Below are 21852 nucleotides of genomic sequence, written 5' to 3' on the forward strand. Positions count from 1 at the left end.
AGAAGGGGATGACAGAGGACGAGATGGTTGGACAGAGTTCTTGAAACTAGCAACATGAATTTGACGAAACTGCAGGAGGCAGTGGAAGACAGGAGTGCCTGGCGTGTTCTGGTCCATGGGGTCACGAAGAGTTGGACACAACAAAATACCAGTATGTTATCAAATTCAGGCTGTTACTGCCATCTGGTGGCCTAAATGGAATATGCCAAAACATACTTATTCATATTAACACAGTACAGTGGTACTTCGGGTTAAGTACTTAATTCGTTGTGGAGGTCCGTTCTTAAGCTGAAACTGTTCTTAACCTGAGGTACCCCTTTAGCTAATGGGGCGCCACCGGAGCATGATTTCTGTTCTCATCCTGAAGCAAAGTTCTTAACCCGAGGTACTATTTCTGGGTTAGCGGAGTCTGTCACCTGAAGCGTATGTAACCTGAGGTACCACTGTACATACTGGGACTATTATTCAGTGGACCGGGGGCGGGGTGTTTTGCTATTTTTGTTGCTGTTTGCCTTACCTCGCATGCAGTGCTATTTGCATGAGCATTTAGCACATAAAACGTCACTTCTCGAACGAGTAGCATTAGAGCAATAGTTCCTAATCTTCAAAAAGCTGACTCTTCTGAATTAAAATCACACACTTTCTTCTTTACACCCCGCCCCCAAAAGGTTTGCTTTCAGTGTAGAAGAGCTACCCATTCAGAAAGGAGAAAACGGAATCGTTGTAGAGTTGGAAGGGGGTCTACAGGGTCATCTAGTCCAACCCCCTGCAATGCAGGAATCTCCAAGGAAGGAGAGTCTACCAGCTTCTGAGGGACTCTCATTCCAATATAGAACCACTCTTACTCTCATGAAGTTATACGGTTTTAGCAGAAGGGTTATTAAGAAATATATGAATATTAAGTGTTAATGTGTTAAATTGGAAAATTGAAAGTTAAATTGTGTTATGATAAATTATAGAACAAAAATTGAAGAAGAGGGAAAGGATTTGTTGAACTAGATCATTTGAACTACAATACAAAAAAGGGAGGTGCGAGGAAGTCGAGGAAAATAAGCTAATGAAAGATTTGGATACAAAAATTAGGATGTGTGTTTTTGTTCTTTTTTCTTACGTTGTATTGCTGTATTGCTTCCCCCTTTTTTATTGTTGATGTATTATTTGTTGAATTCATGTATTGTTTTTTTCCATTGTTTTTCTTTTTATAATTATAAAATATCTAATAAATTTTATTTTAAAAAAATTGAACCACTCTTACTCTCTTCCCCCTTTGATCCTAGGATATTGCAGATTTGGAAAAGGGGGCCATTGGTTGTATTTGGAGTTTGATGAGAAATGGGGAGAGGAAGGCCCCGATCCTTTTCTCGCCCCCCCCCCCCCCGCTTCTCTTTCCCAACGTCCTTTGCGCCCGGCTGATCTCCTTCCTCCCACGAATGGACTTCATTTCCCATCGACCACCTCGGCGTCGGCCTCGGAGTCCGAAGACTGCATCCGGGCTCCGAGGAAGGCCCAGAGGCCGGGCGGCGATGGCGGCCTCCTGCGCCGAGATCCTGCGGAGGGAGTTCCCGGAACTCGACGGGGAGATGTTCGATTACGTGACCGGTGAGGCTGAGGCGAGGGCGGAGCGGGGGGGCCTGGGCTGCGGGGGGCGCGGCGTCTTTCTCCTCAGCCCAGCCGGGCTCCCTCAGCGTGGCTTTCCCCGGCTTCCCTCCACAAGGCTGAGGTGGCCATGCCGAAGGAAGGGGGGCAGCGGGCGGCGCGAGGAAGCGAAGCGGGTCCTTGGCCCTCCGCTCCTTCTTCGACTCTGGCCTCCCCTCATGTCGGCTGGGTAGGATGCGAGGCCTATATGCGGGTGTGTGTCATGGGCGTAGCCAGGACTTTTGGGGGGGAAGTGACTTCGTGGGGGGGGGGCACAACCGGCGTAACTGGTCAATTACTTGATGGGGGGACAAGTGCCCCCCTTCTGCCACCCCCCCTTAGCTACACCCATGGTGTGTGTGTGTGTGTTATCTGGAACGAAGGTCCCAGGTAATGACACTCAGCTATCATATATTTCATTCTCATATATATGTGTGTGTGTGTGTGTGTATCAGTATCTATACATACGGTATGTGTGTTTATACATATGCATACATACATGCATATACATACATATACACACACACATACAGTAGTCACACGATAGCTCAAACCACCACAAGGCTTCTTAAAGCTGGAAACATGCTGTATAAAACGTGCCCACCCCCATGCAAATCTCTCTTTCAATAATAATTTTAAAAACCTTCTTTCTGCATCGCAATAACCTTTGCCGCTCAGTCCTCCTGTACATTGCCTACTCAGAAGTAACTCCTGTTTGGTTCAGTGGGCAATCCAAGGAATCAAGCGCCTTCTCCCCAAATTTGAGCTTAAAGAGACACTTGTGGTTCAGGCTGAGGGACTGTCAGTCACCCAGTTTAACAAATCAGTAACGCCACCTACCTTGTTTTCCCCATGAGGGGAAAAATCATTTTAAAAACCAACACTATTAGAAGTAGAATATACAGTGGTACCTCGGGTTACATATGCTTCAGGTTACATATGCTTCAAGTTACACACTCCACTAATCCAGAAATAGTGCTTCAGGTTAAGAACTTTGCTTCAGGATAAGAACAGAAATCGGGCTCCGGCAGCAGCAGGAGGCCCCATTAGCTAAAGTGGTACTTCAGGTTAAGAACAGTTTCAGGTTAAGAACGGACCTCCGGAACAAATTAAGTACTTAACCCGAGGTACCACTGTACAAGTAAAGTATATATGGTATAGTAATATATGCATATATATGTGTGTGTGTGTGTGTGTGTGTTATATGTATATGCTTGGAAAAATCTATTGGAACCATGCAAACAATCATAATTAAAAACAGTACAGCACCAGCCCTTTCATTGAAAGCAGTCAGTTCCTAAAAGCCTGTTTGAACAAAAAAGTCTTCACCTGCTAGCTTCACCATTTTCAGCCTGAGGCGAGCACCCAAGGGCCACAGACTAGTGGTAGGCAGGCCAGAGGCAAAAGTCCGCAGAGCAGGAAATAGATCATGGGCTGCTTATTAACAGGCTTTAGTCTTAGGTCAGTGGTTCAGGATTTCTATCCAACTAGACATGTTTAAGGGAAGCAAACTTTAGTCTTATTTATTTCAGTTTCAGCCCTGATCCTAAACATGCTTATGTGGAAATAAGCCCAATAGGTTTCAACTGGATTTACATCCAGATAAATCGTCGTCTTCTTCTTCTTTGGTGATCATAAGTATGCCTAGTGTTGCAGCTTTGATACATCACCTCATCTCTGAAGCCTTGAATCCATTCTTTCCCTGATCGGGACTCAGAGTTCCAGAATGATGAAACATTTTGCCTGTTCTTTGTTCTCCTACTTCCTTTCTCCTTTCCTTTCAAGGTCTAGGAAGGTATTTTTCTGGGAAACCATCACAGGGTATGGATCAGCCAAGGCCCAGAGGCTGCTTCACAAACTGAGGTGTGGTGTGTGCGCAACATTGTATGAGGGAAGAATAAATCGCATGGTTGACACGCACACCCCCCCCCCCCCCGTTACAAACCACATAGTCAAGATCACACTTGTTTCTCTCTGGATTAAGTAACTTTTCTTTGGTTTCATTTCCCAAGCAGTGTCACAGGAAGGATCATAGAATGATAGAATCGTAGAGTTGGAAGGGACCACGAGGATCATGTAGTCCAACCCCATGCAAATCAGGAATCTTTGGCCCAGAGTGGGGCTCAAACCCATGACCTTAATAAATTGAATTACTGCTTCCTAACAGACTTGTCTTAGGTCAATGGTTCAGGATTCCATTCAGCAAAAGTATATATCCACCTAGACAAATTTAAAGGAAGCAATACCCAGCTATCTTCTTTCTCTACCCCTTTCAAGAGTAAGTTCTGTGTCCATGATGTTCAACTAAAATTGTTCTCCCCCAAATAATAATCTGTGAGAAGCTCAGCAACACTGGCTAGGCAGGATAGGATGGGAGAAGCTTAAAAACAGTAAGACCTCCTTCTTCAGGCATTTTCACTGAAAAGGTGAAGAGGGAGGTATTTTACTCATATCCCAGTTGGTTGAGAATTTTCTCTTCCTATCACTGGAAAACTCTGTCCGTAGAGCATGAGACTCATAATCTCAGGATCGTGGGTTTGAGCCACACATTCGTCAAAAGAATCCTGAGAATTGTGTGATTCTCTGAGATGAGTGATCATGAAACTCCCCTTGTATCCCAAGCAACAATTTTGTTGTCTGACAGCATGGTGTGGGAAAGTCATCCATCTAAAGGTTCTTTGGTCATGCAAGAGGTGAAGTAAATGTTTAATTATTTATTTAAAAGCTTTATGAACCACTCACATAAAATATCAGAGCTGGGTGCAAATTAAAGATAAGTATAAACTATGCATCAGGTTGGAATGTTGGCCCTATTCTTACTGGTAGCTGACTAAGCCCAAAGGAACGGCAAGGGACTTGGCCATGCATTAACGGTGCCTTGCATTCCTTTCACAGGGGTCCTGCACAGTGGCAGCTCAGACTTTGAGTCAGTGGATGATCTGTTTGAAGCGGTCGGGGAGCTCTTGCAAGATGTGGCCAGAGACTCGAAGGACGACGAGGACATCCGTGCTATCTGCCAGCGGATGTACAACACTCTCCATATGTATGCTCCCTTTGACTGATACTGTGGGTGAAGCTGAGAGCAGGCAGATGGGACCAAGCAAATGGCAATAATGCAGCCAGTGGGGATCTAGATTATGCAGAGATTGCAGGGCTCTGGCAGCTCCTGGTTTTATGCATGTTTCCTTTTCTATTGCTTTTCCAGGGTTTGAGGGCAGGATATTGGACTGTGTGACTGTTGTTTTCATTGTATGAGGCTGTTTATGTGAGAAGTGTTAATAATGACTGAGAGAGAAACTTTTTTTAGGGTCTCTTAGCTAATAATCTTGTGTCTGGCAGGGACAGCGAAAACTCCCAGGGTAGCAGGCAGGTGCTCCTGGATGCCCCCATTCAGCTTTCGAAGATCACAGACAATTATGGTGAGTAGCACTGGCAGAAGGGCCTGTTGCATCTGAGCTCCCCTACTGGATCAGGCCAGGGATCCATACAGTGGCCGGCTAGATAGGGGTGCATGAAGGCAATAGTTTGCCTGCCCCCCCTCCCCCGTTCACATGCAACAGGTGTACTGTCTTTAGATCTGGAGGTTCTATTTAGCTGTCATGGATAGTAGTTGTTGATCGGTCCTCTGTTTAGTTTTTATTTTTGATATATATTTTATTTTTTAAAAAAAGCTGCCTAAGCTTATTATAGCTCTTTGCTGCAGTAAAATTTGGCTCCTGCAGCCAAACTGGTTTTAAATGTATTTCTCTGTTTTCCTTTGGACCACGTCAGTGAGACTGGGAAGCCCAGGATCTCCATGTTCACTGCCCAGACTTCCACCCCGGAGAGGTCACTGTGGCTCTGCTAATACAGCAGTTTGACTTTACTGCCAAAGGCATACTCCATTGTCTCCCAACAGACAGGTGCCAACAATGCAACAACAATACCAACTACGTTGCTTTATTAAGCAGGGTACATTGGAGGAAGGGACTGTATTGGTGCTGAAGCTCTTGTAAGCAGCATTTTCACTGCTCTCTTGCTTGATTTCAGATTCTGGCTTGGATGTGCTGCCAGGGCTGATGTTGAAGAGAGATCAGAACTCGGTAAGCGAACCAGAGCTGGAGGGTCAGTTGACTCCAAGCTGCTGAGCTAGCTAAGGCTATATTGTTAGGGTGGCAAGGACCCCTTTGCTCTCTAGATCAGGGGTGGCCCACATGGTCCCTCCAGGTGTTGCTGGACTGCAGCTCCCATCATCCCTGACCATTGGCCATGCTTCCTGGGCTGATGAGAATTGAAATTCAACATTTGGAGGACACCACCTTGGTTACCACTGGCATATTGCATCCTGGCTTCCTCTGTCTCCCTCCACTCCATTTCAGTCCATATATTCCATTCTGCAGTGTGCTGCAGGTGGTTGGAATGGGAGGTAGCATAACTGTGCTGGGGGGGGGGCGCAACCTAATCCCAATGACTCAACCAGGCATTTCCTCTGATGCTTCTTTCTCCCTCTCTTGCACTGCAGATAGTGAATGCCAAGAAGCTGGAGAAAGCAGAGGCTCGCCTCAAAGCAAAGCAGACTAAGAAGCAGGACCGAGATTCTATGAAGTCTGGAAGCCCATTGTGAGTGAAAAGTCTTGTCAACCTTGAGCAGGGAGGGCATGGTTCCTGCTTCTCAGACCCCACAGGAGCTTCCTACGAGGCTGGCAGGAAAAACTCCAAAATTCCTGGAGCTGGATATCGTAGACATGTGCAAAAATTGTGCTGTCAAGAGCTGGTTATCTTGCCTTGTATTTTTTGGGTAGACTCAGCTGATCAAAGGTGCTTGCAGAGAGTGCTGTGTGTTGGAGCCACAAGTACCTCACAAATGGCTTTGCAGGTGCCACCAATCTGCAGGTCCCTTTTTGGCCCAGCTATTAGCTTGAGCATGGTTTGGTCAAAATGGCCTTGTGGGCCAAATAGGGAGGCCTGGTGAGCCAGAGGTTCTCTGCTTCTGGCCTAGAGTCCTTATGCACAGGGTGGAGGAAATACTGACCCAATGGATGTGCCAGGAGGCAAGGAGACTCTGGGGAAGGTAGAGTTGGCTGGCTGCTTTTCAATACAAAATTACATCCTCAGGGTCCTTGGGAGTTTTCCCTCTCTCAAAATACTAGGTCTCAGGGCCACCAAATGAAACTATTCTTCTCCCTATCCACGTAGAAAACTACTGTGCCAGGGGGATGGGTTCTAGCCTACATACAAGAATCAAATTTTCATGGAAGGAGTATGTTGGGGAGACTGAGGCATTCCAAATAATGGGAAGAAATGTTTGCCTTCCCCTGCTTTAATGGTCCCTTTTGTTTGTTGCCTGGTGTCAGGGTGCTTGAAGAAGCATCTGCCAGCCAAGCAGCCAGCAAGAAGGAAACTCGTCTTGAGACATCAGGCAAGAACAAATCCTACGATGTACGCATTGAGAACTTCGACGTGTCCTTCGGTGAGCGGTGAGTGCTTGCAGGCTGATGGGCACCCAGAGTTTGTGGGGTAGACTTGCCTGTCAGCTGTGAATGGGAACCTCTGAAATGGCAGGTGGTGCTCAGGTTGTTGCCAGGCTTGTCCATGGGGCTGCCTGTATGCAGTTATAGTTTAAAAAACATGATCAATGACTGGAACTGAGCATTGAACATCTTACTAATGCTGAAACAGCCTTTTTCTTGTTGCAATTCAAAGTGCCGGCAGTTATCCTGTTAGAACTCTACCTGGCTTGAGAGCTGGGGATTTTCTATTCTGGTGTCTGTCAGCCTGCCTGTATACTTGGGCAGTCTTTGAAGGCTCTCCTCTGGGTGCCCTCACTGTCTAAAATGACGGGCAGCAACTTAGGACAGGGCCTTTGTGGTTGTGGCTCCCCACTTATGAAATGCTTTCCCCAGGGAGCCTGATCTACCACCTTTTATTATGTGTCTTTTGTGCTGGACATAGAGCATTTTATTTTCCAAGGCCTTTAATCTCTTTTACTGCTCCTGTTTCTCCTTGCTTTTATCTCTTCTGTTGCTATTGTGTTAATTGCATGTTATGGCTTTTAGCTATTGCAGGAATGTTTTACACTGAAGGGTGAGGTACACATTTATAAAATAGTATGTTTGGAAGTTGTTGGAAGGTTGGGAGGCCAGGAGGTGTTGGACAGAATACTAGCCGTGATGGCTAAGCTCTGCCTCTGTAGTTGGAGGCAGAAGGAAGCCCAGCGCTGGGTGGTGTGATGGCTGGATTTATGCTACTTGTGAGCAGAAACTAAAAGCAAAGCAGTAGAATGTGGGTGGGGAAAGAGAGAGAGAGCTTCCTAAGCTAGCCTACTTGTAGCTCTATCCACAAGGTGTTGACACTCTGCCTCATCTGCTTCCCATGCTTTCTGTAGTTTGGGAGGACAGCAACCTGCGCTGTGTAGAGACTCCAATGGGCTGGTAACTCTGACTGTTATAAGTGTCTGTGTTCTCTCCTTTCAGTGTTCTCCTCACTGGTGCAGACTTGAACCTGGCATATGGCCGGCGGTATGGCCTGGTGGGCCGGAACGGGTTGGGCAAAACAACATTGTTGAAGATGATTGCCAGCAGTAACTTGCGCATACCCTCACACATCAGCATCCTCCACGTGGAGCAGGAAGTGGCGGGGGATGATACGCCAGCCCTGCAGAGCGTGCTAGAGTGCGATACCACCCGTGAGAGTCTGCTGAAGGAGGAGAAGGAGTTGACAGCCCGAGTCAATTCTGGAAGGTAATCCTAGTCTTGATGCTACCTTCCCAAATTTCTTAGCTCAGACATAAGCGTCCTCTGGTACCGAGCGGACCTTCTCTTACCACCCACAAAACTGACACACTGTTCTTACGTCCTGTTTCAGGGGAGAAGGCACTGAAGGAGCTCGACTGTCAGAAATCTATGCCAGGCTAGAAGAGATTGAGGCAGACAAGGCCCCAGCAAGGTAAGATGCCACTCATTTTAGTTGTGGCAAATGCATATCTTCAGCCATTTGCTTAGCTGTCCATTAGATGTCAAAGAGAGAAATTTTCTGAATGGCTGCCAGGATTTGGGATGTATGATGTTCTAAACCCTGGCTTTCAAATCCAGTTAGGAGGTGCAGTCCTTTTTGCCAGGCTTGTGTCAGAAGGTTGCTTGATGGGGCACCTGTCAACAACCTCAGAGCTGAGGTGAACACACCATGAATTTGGCTTCTGGCCTTGCTGATCTGCCCATAAATTGACAATGATCTGCCCTTGGTGTCCCATGCTGGTCTCCAGCTCTGGTGGAATCGAACAGCTCAAGTCTTCGCCTGTTTACAAAGAGCCAAGCACTTCTCAGCCAGGCGTGCCACAGGGAAGCAGCAGTGGCATAACTTGTACAACAGGGATGTGTTAGCTGCTCACAAAGCCCAACCACTTGGCCAAGCGAGTCTGGGAGGAGGAGAAGGCTGAGTGCCAGCCACTCCTCTAGCTATGCCTGAGCAGCCACCCAGTGAGGCACACTTCTTGCCTGAGGGGTGAGATGGTGGCTGAAGAGGTTGCATGCCAGCCACTCTCCAAGCTGTGCCTCCACCCTCCCTTCAAGACATTCATTTAGGCCTTGGATGTAATTAAAGCAGGATATTAGTATGTTACAGAAAGGTTGCAGGGGTCAGATTGAAGGGCAAGCTGGAACACCTCTCCAACTTTTCTGTTCTCCAACTGCATGTTGGAGTCTTTCTCAGAGGGCCAGGGATTGTATCTCTGCAGTACTGATTACTGTATAATCTTTAAAAGAATTACATTTACTTTAAAGGAAATAGGGAGTTGCAACAGTTCCCAGGGTGTAGCTGTGGGAACCACAAGTGCACAATCTTGGGGTTCCACTGCAGAAGGAAGGTTGGGTTTAAATGTCAGGAAATAAATAAATTCTGCCAATTGGACTGGCAGCTTCTGAGGCAGATGTCTGTTAAAACTGCTTGGGTAGGAGAATTGCACAACTGATCATCACATTCAGCTTGAGCTGGCAAAGGTAATATTTTGGTGTGAAGCTTGCTGCTGATCTTCCTTTCTTTCTCTGTCTGTTTACATTTGAGTAAACTCCAGCACTGCATCTCGGATGGGTGTTGTGCCTTTAAATTTTTCGTTAACAGTCTAAGTGCGTTCGGAGCGACATATAGATCTTTCAGCCAATTGGAACTGCAGAACAGTTTCTCTTCATGGGAACTACTTTGTCCCCCAACTTACTGACTTCATTCAATTATTTATCTTCTCCTTCCCACCCCCACCCCCCTGTGCCACTTTTCAGAGCATCTGTCATTCTTGCTGGGCTGGGATTCAGTGCAAAGATGCAGCAACAGACAACCAAGTAAGTTATCTCTACCAGAGCTTGACTTTTTTCTGCTATGATCTGAGCTGTTGGGTGTCCTAGCTTTTCCTCCTTTCTACCTTAGCAGGTCAGGTGGTTTTTGTGGGTGAGGTGTACATACCAGGTGATGGAAAGCTTGGTAGCCACTTGCTTCACATTTACAATTTGGGCAGGGGATGTGGGTGGAGAGACAATAGTTTGAACTGGGGTGCCTTTGGTTTCCACCTTGTATTGTTGAGAAGCATAAGGCTGCCTGCTGTATCTGTAGGCTGATGGGTGCCCACCTGGCACAGGGAATCTGATGTGTGTTCCTTCTTTTCAGAGAGTTTTCAGGTGGTTGGAGAATGAGGCTGGCTTTAGCTCGTGCCCTTTTTGCCAGGTATGTCTTGTTGATGTGCTGTATTCTTGAATGGTACAAAAGCCTGGGCTGAGTGGGAATTGTCAACCCAGCAAATCTAAGATATCTAAGCAAAAACTGCTGAAGTTGGATGGCATAGTCATTGTTGGCTTATGCCATCCCACATTGTAAGAGAAAATGCTTTCAAAACAACTTCATAGTAGCCTTCAAACTGAGCCTTAATATTGATTGTCTGCCTCTCTTTCTTGCTTTCTCCATCCCTTTCTCCTTGTCCTGTTGGTTCTGATGTTCCCAGGCCTGACCTCCTCCTGCTTGATGGTAAGTTTTGTCTGGAGGCAAATGGGGGAGAAGAAAGTGCATACTACACAATATTCTCCAAATGTGAAATGCAACATTCCATGGGATTTACGTGCTCCTACCCTCAATAAACGGTGTTTCCGTGCGCTGCTCTGGTTTCGGTGTTCCATTGTGCCAGAAGTGGCTTAGTCATGCTGGCCACATGACCCGGAAAAAACTGTCTGTGGACAAACGCCGGCTCCCTCGGCCTGTAAAGCGAGATGAGCGCTTCAACGCCAGAGTCGTCTGCGACTGGACTTAACTGTTAGGGGTCCTTTACCTTTACCTTTTTACCCTCAACTGTTGGGGTTCCCTTGTTCATTTCCAAGTTGATCTTGCCAAAGTTTGCAGTGGTAAACTTCAAATCAAGGAAACTGGTGGCCTCAAAATGATTGTTTGAAGCTATGGTATGAAGTTGGCTTTCTAACCATAATTTGGAGGCTAGAGGTAAGAGCAAGATTGAAGAAAGATCTAAATTGAGTCCTGGTTCTCTTGCTCTGAATTAATCCAGTCCAGAGCAAGAGCATGGCACAATTGATCCAATCCAGATCAACTGGCACCATGTTTCTGTTTGGTTCTGTGTTCTAAACATATATTAAAAGTGCCCCTCCATTTTAATAAGCACCCAAAGTTTATTAATGCACATTGGCTTTAACTGCTTAGGTGATATTGGCAATTCAGTGAAATATATTAATAGATTGTGGGGCAAATCCATGTAGACCTTGTATCCATCATACATGTCTGTGCTATAGGGAGGGTGAGCTCATAGTTGCTGCACAGTCTGAAAAATTCATGGAATGTGATATAAACTAAATCTTGGCCCCAAAGTGGAGCATAGCCTGTTCAGAAGATTGTAAGTGGTTGTGTCTGTTGACCCATAAAACAGGAGAAGACCAAATTACTGTTTTGTCCAACTCTTTTCCAGCAAAGCACGTCCATCTATCCCCAGCAGATCTACTTAGGTCCTCTGGGATCTAACAGGTTGATAAAAAGACCCTCTTTTGGTCCTAGAAATGTGTTTGGTATTTTGGAATTTCTAGGAGTTTTGGTTGTTGTTTTTTAGTTGTTCAAGTTCAGAGCTTTTGCATTGTATGTGGACCCTTGCCAATCCTAAGAGAGATGTGTGACCCTTTAAATTATGGGTCTAGCACAGTTGTCTGGTAATCAGACCCAAAATACAAGTGAAACCTCTCTACCAAGTCCTCTCAAGGGAAATTTAATTGATGGCACCTTCAGTTCAATGGCCCAGCTAATTTCCTACCATCGCTACTGTTGGTTAGCAGATATCCAGGATGTTTTCTCCCCAGTTCTTGAGGTACTTAAGTTGCTTTCATGGGGGACTGAACCCAGGATGCTTAATTGCACAGCATATGCTGTAACACAGAGTTACATCATCACTTTGTCGAAGAACTTCCCTCCTGTTTGGAGAATGGGTGCTTTTTAATTGAACTGCTAAGTCCCTTGCCAAAGAACCTGATTTTTGTTCACTTCCAGAGCCGACCAACATGTTGGACGTGAAGGCTATCATCTGGCTGGAGAACTATTTGCAGGTCTGTTGGAAGCTAAAAGAATATTTTTCCAGATTGTGCTTCTGGTTTGCTTTGGTTTGTTTCCCTTAGCATTTTGATGAAAGGTGGGAAGAGGCTATGGTGAGAAATAGGTTAGGTCCTCCTTGATCTGTCTGAAATTTCCACACTGCTGAGGTTGCCTCTTGGTTGCTGGCTCTTCCAGACATGGCAGTCGACCATCCTGGTCGTGTCCCACGACCGGAACTTCCTGAACGCCGTGGCCACTGACATCATTCACCTCCACTCGCAGCGGCTCGACAGCTACCGTGGCGATTTTGAGAACTTTGTCAAGATCAAAGAAGAGCGGTTGAAGAACCAGCAGCGCGAATATGAGGCTCAGCAACAGTATCGAGAGCACATCCAGGTATGGTTCAGGGAGCAGAGCAAGGTTTAGGGATATAGCCTCACTGTGTGGGTCAATATTAAGAGCCTGTCAGAGGGAGGTCATGTAGGTTCATGTGGACCCATCTCCTGAGCTTAGGGTGGAGATCCTAAAGCCATCTAGATATTGCTAGACTCTCAGCCCCATCCTCCCTGACCACTTCACATTCTCTGGCTGAGGCTGATAGACCACCACAGTTACTGTCTCCAGTAAAAGTGAAATTCTTTGACCTATGTTGGCATTGTGCAAAATTGCTTGTCACATAATTTGTACTGTGGTTTCCAAATTATTTTGCGTAATTTATTCTGGAATTCCAGGCCACGGGGATAAGTAAGAAGCTGGAGGGGTGAATGAAGCCCCACCCATCCCTACCTACTGAATTTGGCCACATGCCTGTGACTTCTGAGATTTCAGCATACAGATTTTCAAGCATGCCTCTGCAGCCCTACGGATTAGAAACTTGCTTTTAAAAAAGAAAGAAGCATGAGATTCTCAAGAGGCCAAATCCTGTGCCCAGCACAATTCTCTACCCTTTTTCTTTGCATGTGGAATTTCAGCATTCAGTACGCACTACTGCACTCATACCTCGGTTTAGTGAATTTAGGTGAGGGCTGTTAGTTTTCTCTGCACCTAATCAAATAAGGAGTGCACAGCAGATTTAATCAGTTCTTTTTTTATTATTCAAATCTTCACTATAAATCAGTCAGTAGATTTTAATGTTTTTTTCTAGATTCAATGTTACAATGCTTAATATTTATAAAAGCTGCAGATGGCAAGCACTGCCTTTAAAAAAAGGGCAGGATGCCTCAAAACGGGGATTGCCGACCTTTATCGGTCTGTGGGCATATTTGCAGATCGGAGAAACCATATCTGCATCACAACTACCCCCCACCCCCAATCCATATTCTCCCTTTTCTAACAGCAATTAGGCTTGGGGAAAAGTATGCTCACTTTTTTCAAGTTAACTCCTCAGCTGTAATGCCTCCCTTGAAATCTCAGGAGTATGTGCGGTTGCAATCCTGTGAGCACCAGGGAAGGCCCTATGGGTGCCCGTGCACCTCTGGTTTCTGTGTTAGCATTCCATGCCTCAGTTGATGTCCTGCTGTGACACGTGCACATCACTTAAACCAAAGGATGTGTCGTCTCCCCCCCCCCTTTTTAGCATGTAAATCAATGCACAGTGAATTGGTTAAAATTCATATGGTGAATCAGCTCACACATTTTAATCGGGTGACAGCCTAAAATAAATAGAAGATCATTGATGAGAAAGAGAACGTCCTGTGTGCAATGACTCCACTCTGATAACCTTCACATGTGTACATTTTGTGTGATTCTGCTTCAAAGATCAGTTTCCCCTGCAAAGCATTTGAAACCTTTTTTTGCAAGGTCTGGGGTCACAGAGGTGAGATGTTGAGAACTGGGGTGAGATGGAGGAAGACCACTGGAACCCATTTCCACCCCGACTTGCCAATGTTTCTGAGACTTCACTAGGTACGGCCCACAGGCTTACAATCTTCTGTCTAAACTGGAATGAGAAACATGTGAGTGGGTTTTGAATGATATGCCTATGAGTACAGAGAATGTGCTCTGTTCCTCAGGTTCAACCCCCACTATACCTGAGGGCCCCCGTATTACTTCAGTGGCACCTGCAAGAAAGCAATATGACCTACTTCTTAGGCCTCATTGCATTGCAGAGGGTGCCATCCAGGGCAATGCATTTTTGAAAGTACATCCTGATTAAAATCACCAGGATGCACCTGTAGAAATAAAAGTGGCTAGGGTCCACAAATGAGCCATGTTCTCATGACTGAGACTCTGCAGGAGGCTTCTCCTACCTGAAAGACTCTGATCTTCCCTTCTCTCTCTCTCTCTCTCTCTCTCTCTCTCTCTTTAAGGTCTTTATTGATAGATTTCGCTATAATGCAAACCGAGCGTCTCAAGTGCAGAGCAAACTCAAACTTCTGGAGAAGCTGTGAGTATCCACCACAGCTGGATTGAGCATTATTTGTCAGGGGTGCACAATCATGTTGGCCCATATTTGCATTGCACGGTTCTACCTGGAGATAGACAACTTCCTTTAAACTTTGGGGTTGCAAAGAGTTTTGTTTTCTTAAGTTATGGGGTGGCACAAAGATGGTGTTAATGAATAAGTGAATGAGAATTGTAAGCTCTGCAGATTGCTGTTAGGGCAAGAAGGTGGTATAAAATATTTAAATATTATCCATATATCTATATCAATATCAATAAGCAAAATAAATTGACTGGGGTGATAACAGAGGCCTGGAAGTGCAGAGCCCACAAAGTCACCAAGATATCAAAGTTCCTTGGACAAGATTTTCTTTTTGGAATCTTTGCAATTTGTATATAGATTGGAAGCGTAAGAATTCCCCACCCCCCGAAAAATATATTACTGTGTTGAACTTAATGAATCCAGGCCAGCATTCCTGCCTTATTATAAACCAAGTGAGGTGAATCTTTTGCTTTCCAAATGTGCCATCATCCCTGGTCATTGACCATGCTTGCTAGGGCTAGTGGGAGTTGTAGTTCAACAACATCAGGGGGGCCAAAGGTTCCCCACTCTTGTTATTAACAGAGAAAACAGGTTGTTTCTGGAAATCTACAGTGCTTTCCAAACTGAGTTAAGGCCCCATGCTTTGCTGTCTTTGAACTCATAGGCCAGCCTTGCCAGATGTTACTGGGCCCCCATCAGCCCCAGCCAGCATAGTCAATGGCCAGGGATGACTGGAGTGATCATTCAACAACATATGGAGAGCACCAGGTTGAGCAAGGCTGGCTTAGATGCACTTGTCAAGTAGTTAGGAGAACTTTGACTTGAAGAGGATGGGGGCGGGCTGCTTTCACTGATTCTGGTGAGTCCGGAGTAGAGGATGGCTCTTTCCATGGAGGTGCTCTGGTGTGAGTGAGGCCTTCCCTGCTTCTAAATTGCTGTGTCCTCTTTTGTTGCAATGAGTCTGACCTTCTTTTGTCTCTTAGGCCAAAATTGAAACCTGTGGATAAAGACTCTGAAGTGATAATGAAGTAAGTGGCTCTTCACATAAATGAGACAGCTGACTTTTGCAGAGGAGGGTGTAGGAGAGCTGGAAGCTCTCAGCCTCATTAGCCAGAACCATTCTTTTCTTGACCTTCTTGGTCTCGATAAACTCCTCACTTCATGACCACTAAGTCAAGAGTTGGTTGGTCTTGGATACCTTTGTGCGTTCAAGAACTTCTTCGTCAGTGGAAAATCAGCTGGTTTAGGAACTTGCCTGGGACAACATACTGTGTTGCATACTGCAAACGGAAAGTGAAGAGACCTGCCTTCCCCAACCTGGTGCCGCCTGCAGATGTTTTGGACTACAACTCCCATCGTTCCTAACCAGTGGCCATGCTGGTTGGAGCTGATGGGAACTGGAGTCCACTGACATTTGGAGAGCACAAGGTTGGAAAGGCTTCTCCAGACTTCAAATCAAGTTGAAACCTGGTTGGGATGCAATACCATAACATATGGGAAAGATGTTCTCCTTCCTCTTGTTTTCCTGCTCCAGAAGATCTCATGTCCACAGACATTTTGGTTTCTCATTTTGGTTCTTTATTTTTGGGGGGGCTTCAGACTGATTCATACCTCAGGCACCTTCTGCAGAGGGTTCTGTGAAAGGGCTTTTTAAAATGTGGCCTGGATGCAAGTGTCTGGTAACAGGCTCTTTAGAGAGTGCAGATTCTCTGCATGGCATTTCCTGTTCTGCACTTAGAAGCTCCTGCAGTGGACCTCTATTGCCAATGACCCAGTGTCTGGGTCTATAGAGAATTCATCTTTTTCACACTGCTGTCTCGCAGATATAGAATCATAGAATTGGAAGGGACACTTCCATTTTTCTCAGATGTTGTGGTGTGGTGGCTCGTGTTCCTGATATGGTCCCTGACCACTAATGCTATAACAGCCCTGAAAAACTGGGATGGCCTGATGGCTAAAGAGATGGAGCTATAAACTGAGGTCTCCAGTTTGAATCTTGTTCAGCATGCCTCCACTCCCCACTGCATCTGTTACATGGTGGTAATAATACTGGCCTGCCTTAGGGAGTTATTGTATGGATTGCATTAAGATTCTTTATAATGGTTTATTCCTTGTATGACAATTTCCCATCTAGGCCCTGACCTACTTGGCTTCAGCAAATGGATGTATTACATGCCATTAGACTGTACCTCTAATAATGTATGAGAGGTGCTTTGAACACAGAAACCACTGTAAGTGCTAAGTATTAGGGTCAGAATAGCGCTAAGAATTCAGTAAAATCTTACAGAAGTGTTTTCCCTGCTGCCCACCACTCTGGTTTGTGCTAATTCCTTTTGTTCTCGGTTTCCTTCTCTTTCCTGCAGGTTCCCAGATGGCTTTGAGAAGTTTTCTCCTCCCATCTTGCAACTGGATGAAGTGGACTTTTACTATGAGCCCAACAACTACATCTTTCGCTCCCTCTCAGTCTCAGCCGACCTGGAGTCCCGCATCTGTGTGGTATGGAGAGGGGTTTTCTCTTTTGATTATCTCTATTGAAGTTTTGAGCAGGGAAATGACAATTAAAACAGAGGGTGACATTTGATTTCGCGTTATGATGAATGTTCGATCTACGCAAGGGTTGCAGCTTGCCAGACAGAATGATCCCCTTTTCTTTTCTCTCCCTGCCTCACTTCCCGGCATACTGTTCTAGAAGCTTTCTCTGCGTGCGCGCGCACCCACCCACCCACCCCTGAGCCAATTCCAGGGGGTGTGCAGGGAAAGGAAATGGGAGAAAGCCCCATTGCATACTTGCATAGGGCTTCCGCTAATAGGCATTGTCAGGTGAAACCCTCCTAGAGTTCTGAAGGATGTCCATTCATTTATTCATTCATTGTTTCCTCTAGGTAGGGGAGAATGGAGCTGGCAAGTCTACGATGTTGAAGATCATGATGGGAGACCTGGCACCTGTTGAAGGAATTAGGCATGCTCACAGGTAGCTTCAGCAAAAATAAGGAGGCTTGATAGTGTTATGGGGTGAATGGGTCAAACCATAGAAAGCGGAGTTGTGAATACAACATAGATTCCTGCCAAGCATTTGGGGTATGCGCTTCTGTGTTGCTTTCTGTCTCCAGCAGAGCCTCAGTGATAGTATGAACTGCAAAACATAGATGCCGCAAATTCTGAAATGTGGAGCATAGGGATTTTGAAGCTTTTATTAACAGGAAAAGCAACTTTCTCGTCCCTGTGGTGGGGGAGGAGCCTTTCGAAATGTGGTGGATAGTTCTTGATAAGAACTCAATACATTTGAGGTGCTATCAGAGCCCAAGAGTCCGATTTTCTGTACTTGGCAAAGCTTCTCATCATCCACCTTAAACCCCCTTTCTCTTTAATGTCTTGTATGATTCCTCCCTTTCATTCATTACATTGACTCTTTATTGGAAGAGAAATAAATCCAAATGATTTAGGAACTGGAGTGATATGTGGGAATTAATATATGAAACCTACTTTCCACTAACTATTTCAGCATACTAATTCAAATAGATTCAGTAAGAGATCATTCACCTTGGGCATGGGAGGAATTGTGGAAAATGGATCTCCTTTGGTAGCTGAAGGAAAAACAGTCCATTTGTGCTTTTATACTCTCTCCTCACGGTCAGGCAGCAACATTTTTGTACATAGTGAAAGAATGACATTGTTCCTTCACTTAGGTGGTTTCAGAAATGGGAGGTTGCTGCTGCATAATTGCTTCCTGTAATAACACATTCTCTCTCCTCGCTCTGGCTTGGCAGGAACCTTAAGATTGGCTATTTTAGCCAGCACCATGTGGATCAGCTGGATCTCAACATCAGTGCCACAGAGCTACTAGCAAAGAAATTTCCAGGTAAGCTGTAGGGATTCCTGTGGAGTTAGTTGGTGACACATGACAAAAATAGGGATGGGTGCAATATAGCCAGATTTGGGAGAAAAGAAATATACCTTCCTGGAAAACTTATGCTTTATTGGTAATCTACAAGCAGTTCATCCTCCCCACCCCAGTATTTCAAAAAGACACATATATGTGCTTTATACTATACCTAGCTTGAGTTAGGAGCTTAACAATGTATTACTCTCTCTCTTCGTTCAAGTGCATATTGTGTAACTCACCAGATCAGGAAGCCCCAAGTGTCATCTGTTGCCAGATAGTTTCCAACCCCAATTCAAGGTGCTCACATTAGCATTTAAAGCCCTATGTGACTTGAGCCCCAAATTACTGAAATACATCCTCCTCCTCTGCAGATCCTCTCTAGTGTTAAGATCAGCAAGGGGGGTGGTCTTGGTAGTTCCATTTCCCCAGCCACTCTGTGCGGTTTCCAACAGAATTTAGAAACATAATAAAATGTAGTTTCTATGTCAGGCAGAAACACTCCTCTACCCTGACCTTTGAGACCCAAGGTCCATGTTTTCAGGACCTTATTCCTGTGACAAATTTGTTTTGAACTGTTTTTAATATTGAAATTGTTGGAACCTGCCCTGGGCCCTGATGTTCAAGTGCAGGCAATAGACTGAATTAATAATAACAAATAACAATAATATTTTCCCCACTGTCCTCCTGAGGTCAGCCACTCAAGAAGCCACTTCGCTCTGTAACCAAAAGACACTGTCAAGCTAACCTGCCATCCTTATCCAAGTAATCTGGGGCCTCTTTTTAGCTGTTAACTCCAGTAAAAGCGTGGTTCTTTCTGTGAATTTGTGTGCCTTGAATGCCACGCCACTCCTCTAATCCAGTGCTAAAATCAGTGTGTTACTAGGCTACCATGGTCTCACCAATCCTGGCAGAGCAGCAGTGCTGTGGTCTTAAGAATATAAGAAGCCTGCTGAGTAGAGTCATCTAGTTCAGCAACCTGCTTTTCACTGTGTCCAACCAGATGCCTCTGGGTGGGAGACCCATAAGCAGGCCTTCTTCTGTAGCAATGGGTACTCATTAGCATTGAGAGGATCTGTTCAGCTAACATGCTGGTAAGTGGCAGCTGCTTCATAAATTTTGACAACTTTCGGTATTTGGGTTCCAGGAAAGACAGAGGAGGAGTACCGCCATCAGCTGGGGTGCTATGGAGTTTCTGGCGAGTTAGCAGTTCGTCCTGTTGCCAGCCTGTCTGGAGGCCAGAAAAGCAGAGTGGCTTTTGCTCAGATGACCATGCCTTGGTAACTATGCTCAGATGAGTATGCCCCCCCACCACACCTCTGTTTTCTTTTATAATGACCTCAGTCATTGCATAGGAAGGAAGTGCCTTTGTGGCTTGCTTCAGGGATTTCCAACCCAGTGCTACATTCATTGCTTTTTCCTTTTCCTTCCAGCCCCAACTTCTACATTCTGGATGAGCCGACGAACCACCTTGACATGGAGACCATTGAGGCCCTGGCCAAAGCGCTCAACAATTTCCGGGTAAATCTTCCTCCAAGTAGCTGTTTAGTCTCTGTGCAGAAACTTACTTCCTGTCCAGCCGTGCTGCTGGGGACTGATGGGAGTTGTAGTCCAAAACATCTGGTTGGCAAAGGCTGTTCTACGCCATTTAATTGCACTATGAACAGAGCTGAGCAGCTTTGCTGCCCTGTTCCTCGGCAATAAGGGAGTCTCTTTTTATTACAACTATATCCCACATTTCAGCCAAAACTGGCTCTCCAAAAAGGAGCTTGCAAGATTTAAAATATGTTGCAAAATCTGCAGAGATAGCAGGAGCCCCAGGTTAGCACCTGAAGCTAGCAGAATGGCTGGGAGAACTGAGGCTGGTACGGCATGCTTTAAGTCTGAAGTTTCTTTGTCCTTCTTGTTCCAGGGTGGTCTGATTCTCGTTTCCCATGACGAGCGTTTCATCCGGTTGGTGTGCCAGGAGCTGTGGGTGTGTGGGAATGGCACTGTGCAGCGCATTGAGGGAGGCTTTGACGAGTACAGAGACATCCTGCAAGAGCAGTTTCGGAAGGAGGGCTTTCTATAAAGCAGGTGCCCAGACTGTGTGCGTCAGCTGTTTGGGAGCGGAGTAAGCCGCCCAGCAACCCCCATCATAACCTGATGGTACGGCAGGGGCTTCGCCTACATCGTGTGAACATTAGCTGTGCCTGTTGGGTTAACCCTTCCAACACCCCACCCCGCCCCAGAAGCCAGCACCTGCTGGGGGATTGCAGGAGGAGAAAAGCGACCAGAGTTGCCCGTTTTGCTGCTGGATCTGTGCCAAGTCTCTGCTGGGCAGGGACCAAAGGATGGCAGAGAGAGAGGTGGGGAGTGCTCAGTGCTGCTTTATTGGACAGGAGGAGGGGAGGTACCTGCTGCAAGCAATCCCTTCTCTCTCTCCACCTGTCTCCTTGGTAGAATTGAACCTGATGTTCAGTGATGCAATCAGGTGGTTTGTGCGTGTGTAAAATGCTGCTAAATGTTGCACATTGAGTAGCTGCTCAAGGAAAAAGGGTGGAACTCCAAACTTGCCATAGAAATGGGGGGGGGTCTTCCTTCTCCCCCCACCATTCCGCAGTAAAGAGGTCCTGCCTCTTCTTCTAACTGTCAAACACACAATTCAGATCCTCTTAGGAAAGCATTTCTCTCTTCATGGCTTAGCCTTCAGTTCCCCTTTCTATCCTGTGCAGGTGATGCTTTTGTAGGGTGGAAGGCAGGGAGGGGGGTTGTCTCTCCTCCCCGTCTTCACTCTGGGCTGCGATCTTGGAAATGGGTAGGGATAAGGCGAGAGTTCTTCTGGGGTGGAAACACAACAGTTGACCCCACTGTCTGCCAGAAGGTGGTTGGTGGTCTTGGCAGTTCTGTTGTTGGGGCTTTAGTATAAGCCAGCCTTTGCCAAGCTAGTGCCCTGCAGATGTTTTGGACTACAGTCCTGGCTATATTCCCAAAACATATGCTGGACACTGGATTGGCAAATGGTAGGTAAGCTGCTCAAATCAATGGTCCACACATCTGTCCGGTCTCTGAGCTTCTAACGGTCTAAACTCCATGCAGGACTTCTGTTCTGTCCCAGCTAACACACCGTGTCTTGGTAATTTAAAAAAGAGAGATTTTTTTATGTTGCAAGGTAAATTTTCAACGCCCCGATCATCAGCATTGAGGTTGCTCTGTAAATAAAATGGAATCTCTCTGGCATTTTGGAGTTTTGCTTTTTATTTTCAGCATGTGGAACTCTATTTCCACACCTATGATGGTTTTGTTTTATTCACAGTATTCACAGCCTGCTCTACATTGAATATTTTCAATTCCAGAACAGGGAACAAAGTAATAAAGATAAGTAGGAAAATGC

At 45.8% G+C, this 21852-nt stretch overlaps 1 protein-coding gene across 2 annotated transcripts; it reads left to right on the forward strand.

Moving 5' to 3' along the window:
* The first annotated feature begins 1416 nt into the window (after positions 1-1416).
* Positions 1417-21698, forward strand: ABCF3 (ATP binding cassette subfamily F member 3). 2 transcript variants are annotated; one of them, XM_083442088.1, is made up of 21 exons: positions 1417-1599; positions 4531-4678; positions 4975-5054; positions 5665-5717; positions 6137-6234; positions 6969-7091; positions 8088-8354; positions 8479-8559; positions 9885-9944; positions 10267-10323; positions 10598-10620; positions 12133-12188; positions 12370-12570; positions 14484-14560; positions 15583-15627; positions 16963-17095; positions 17482-17570; positions 18367-18458; positions 19627-19759; positions 19913-20000; positions 20392-21698. In XM_083442088.1, the coding sequence occupies exons 1-21, from the start codon at positions 1431-1433 to the stop codon at positions 20548-20550; spliced, it is 2232 nt and encodes a 743-aa protein (XP_083298214.1). In that variant the 5' UTR covers positions 1417-1430; the 3' UTR covers positions 20551-21698. The 2 variants fall into 2 exon arrangements, with proteins under 2 accessions (XP_083298214.1, XP_083298215.1); XM_083442089.1 differs by lacking the exons at positions 1417-1599; positions 4531-4678; positions 4975-5054; positions 5665-5717; positions 6137-6234 and having other exon boundaries at positions 6969-7084.
* The last annotated feature ends 154 nt before the right edge of the window (positions 21699-21852 follow it).

Source organism: Podarcis tiliguerta (genome assembly GCF_965153285.1).
Source record: "Podarcis tiliguerta genome assembly, chromosome: 5".
NCBI classification, from domain to species: domain Eukaryota; kingdom Metazoa; phylum Chordata; class Lepidosauria; order Squamata; family Lacertidae; genus Podarcis; species Podarcis tiliguerta.

What these genes read in the sequence shown, in the direction of transcription:
- ABCF3 (XM_083442088.1), top strand. Translation starts at nt 1,431, where the DNA reads ATGGACTTCATTTCCCATCGACCACCTCGGCGTCGGCCTCGGAGTCCG. An exon ending in GACGTGTCCTTCGGTGAGCG is followed by an intron (nt 7,092 to 8,087) that starts GTGAGTGCTTGC and finishes CTCTCCTTTCAG; the next exon opens with TGTTCTCCTCACTGGTGCAG. An exon ending in CTCAAACTTCTGGAGAAGCT is followed by an intron (nt 14,561 to 15,582) that starts GTGAGTATCCAC and finishes TTTGTCTCTTAG; the next exon opens with GCCAAAATTGAAACCTGTGG.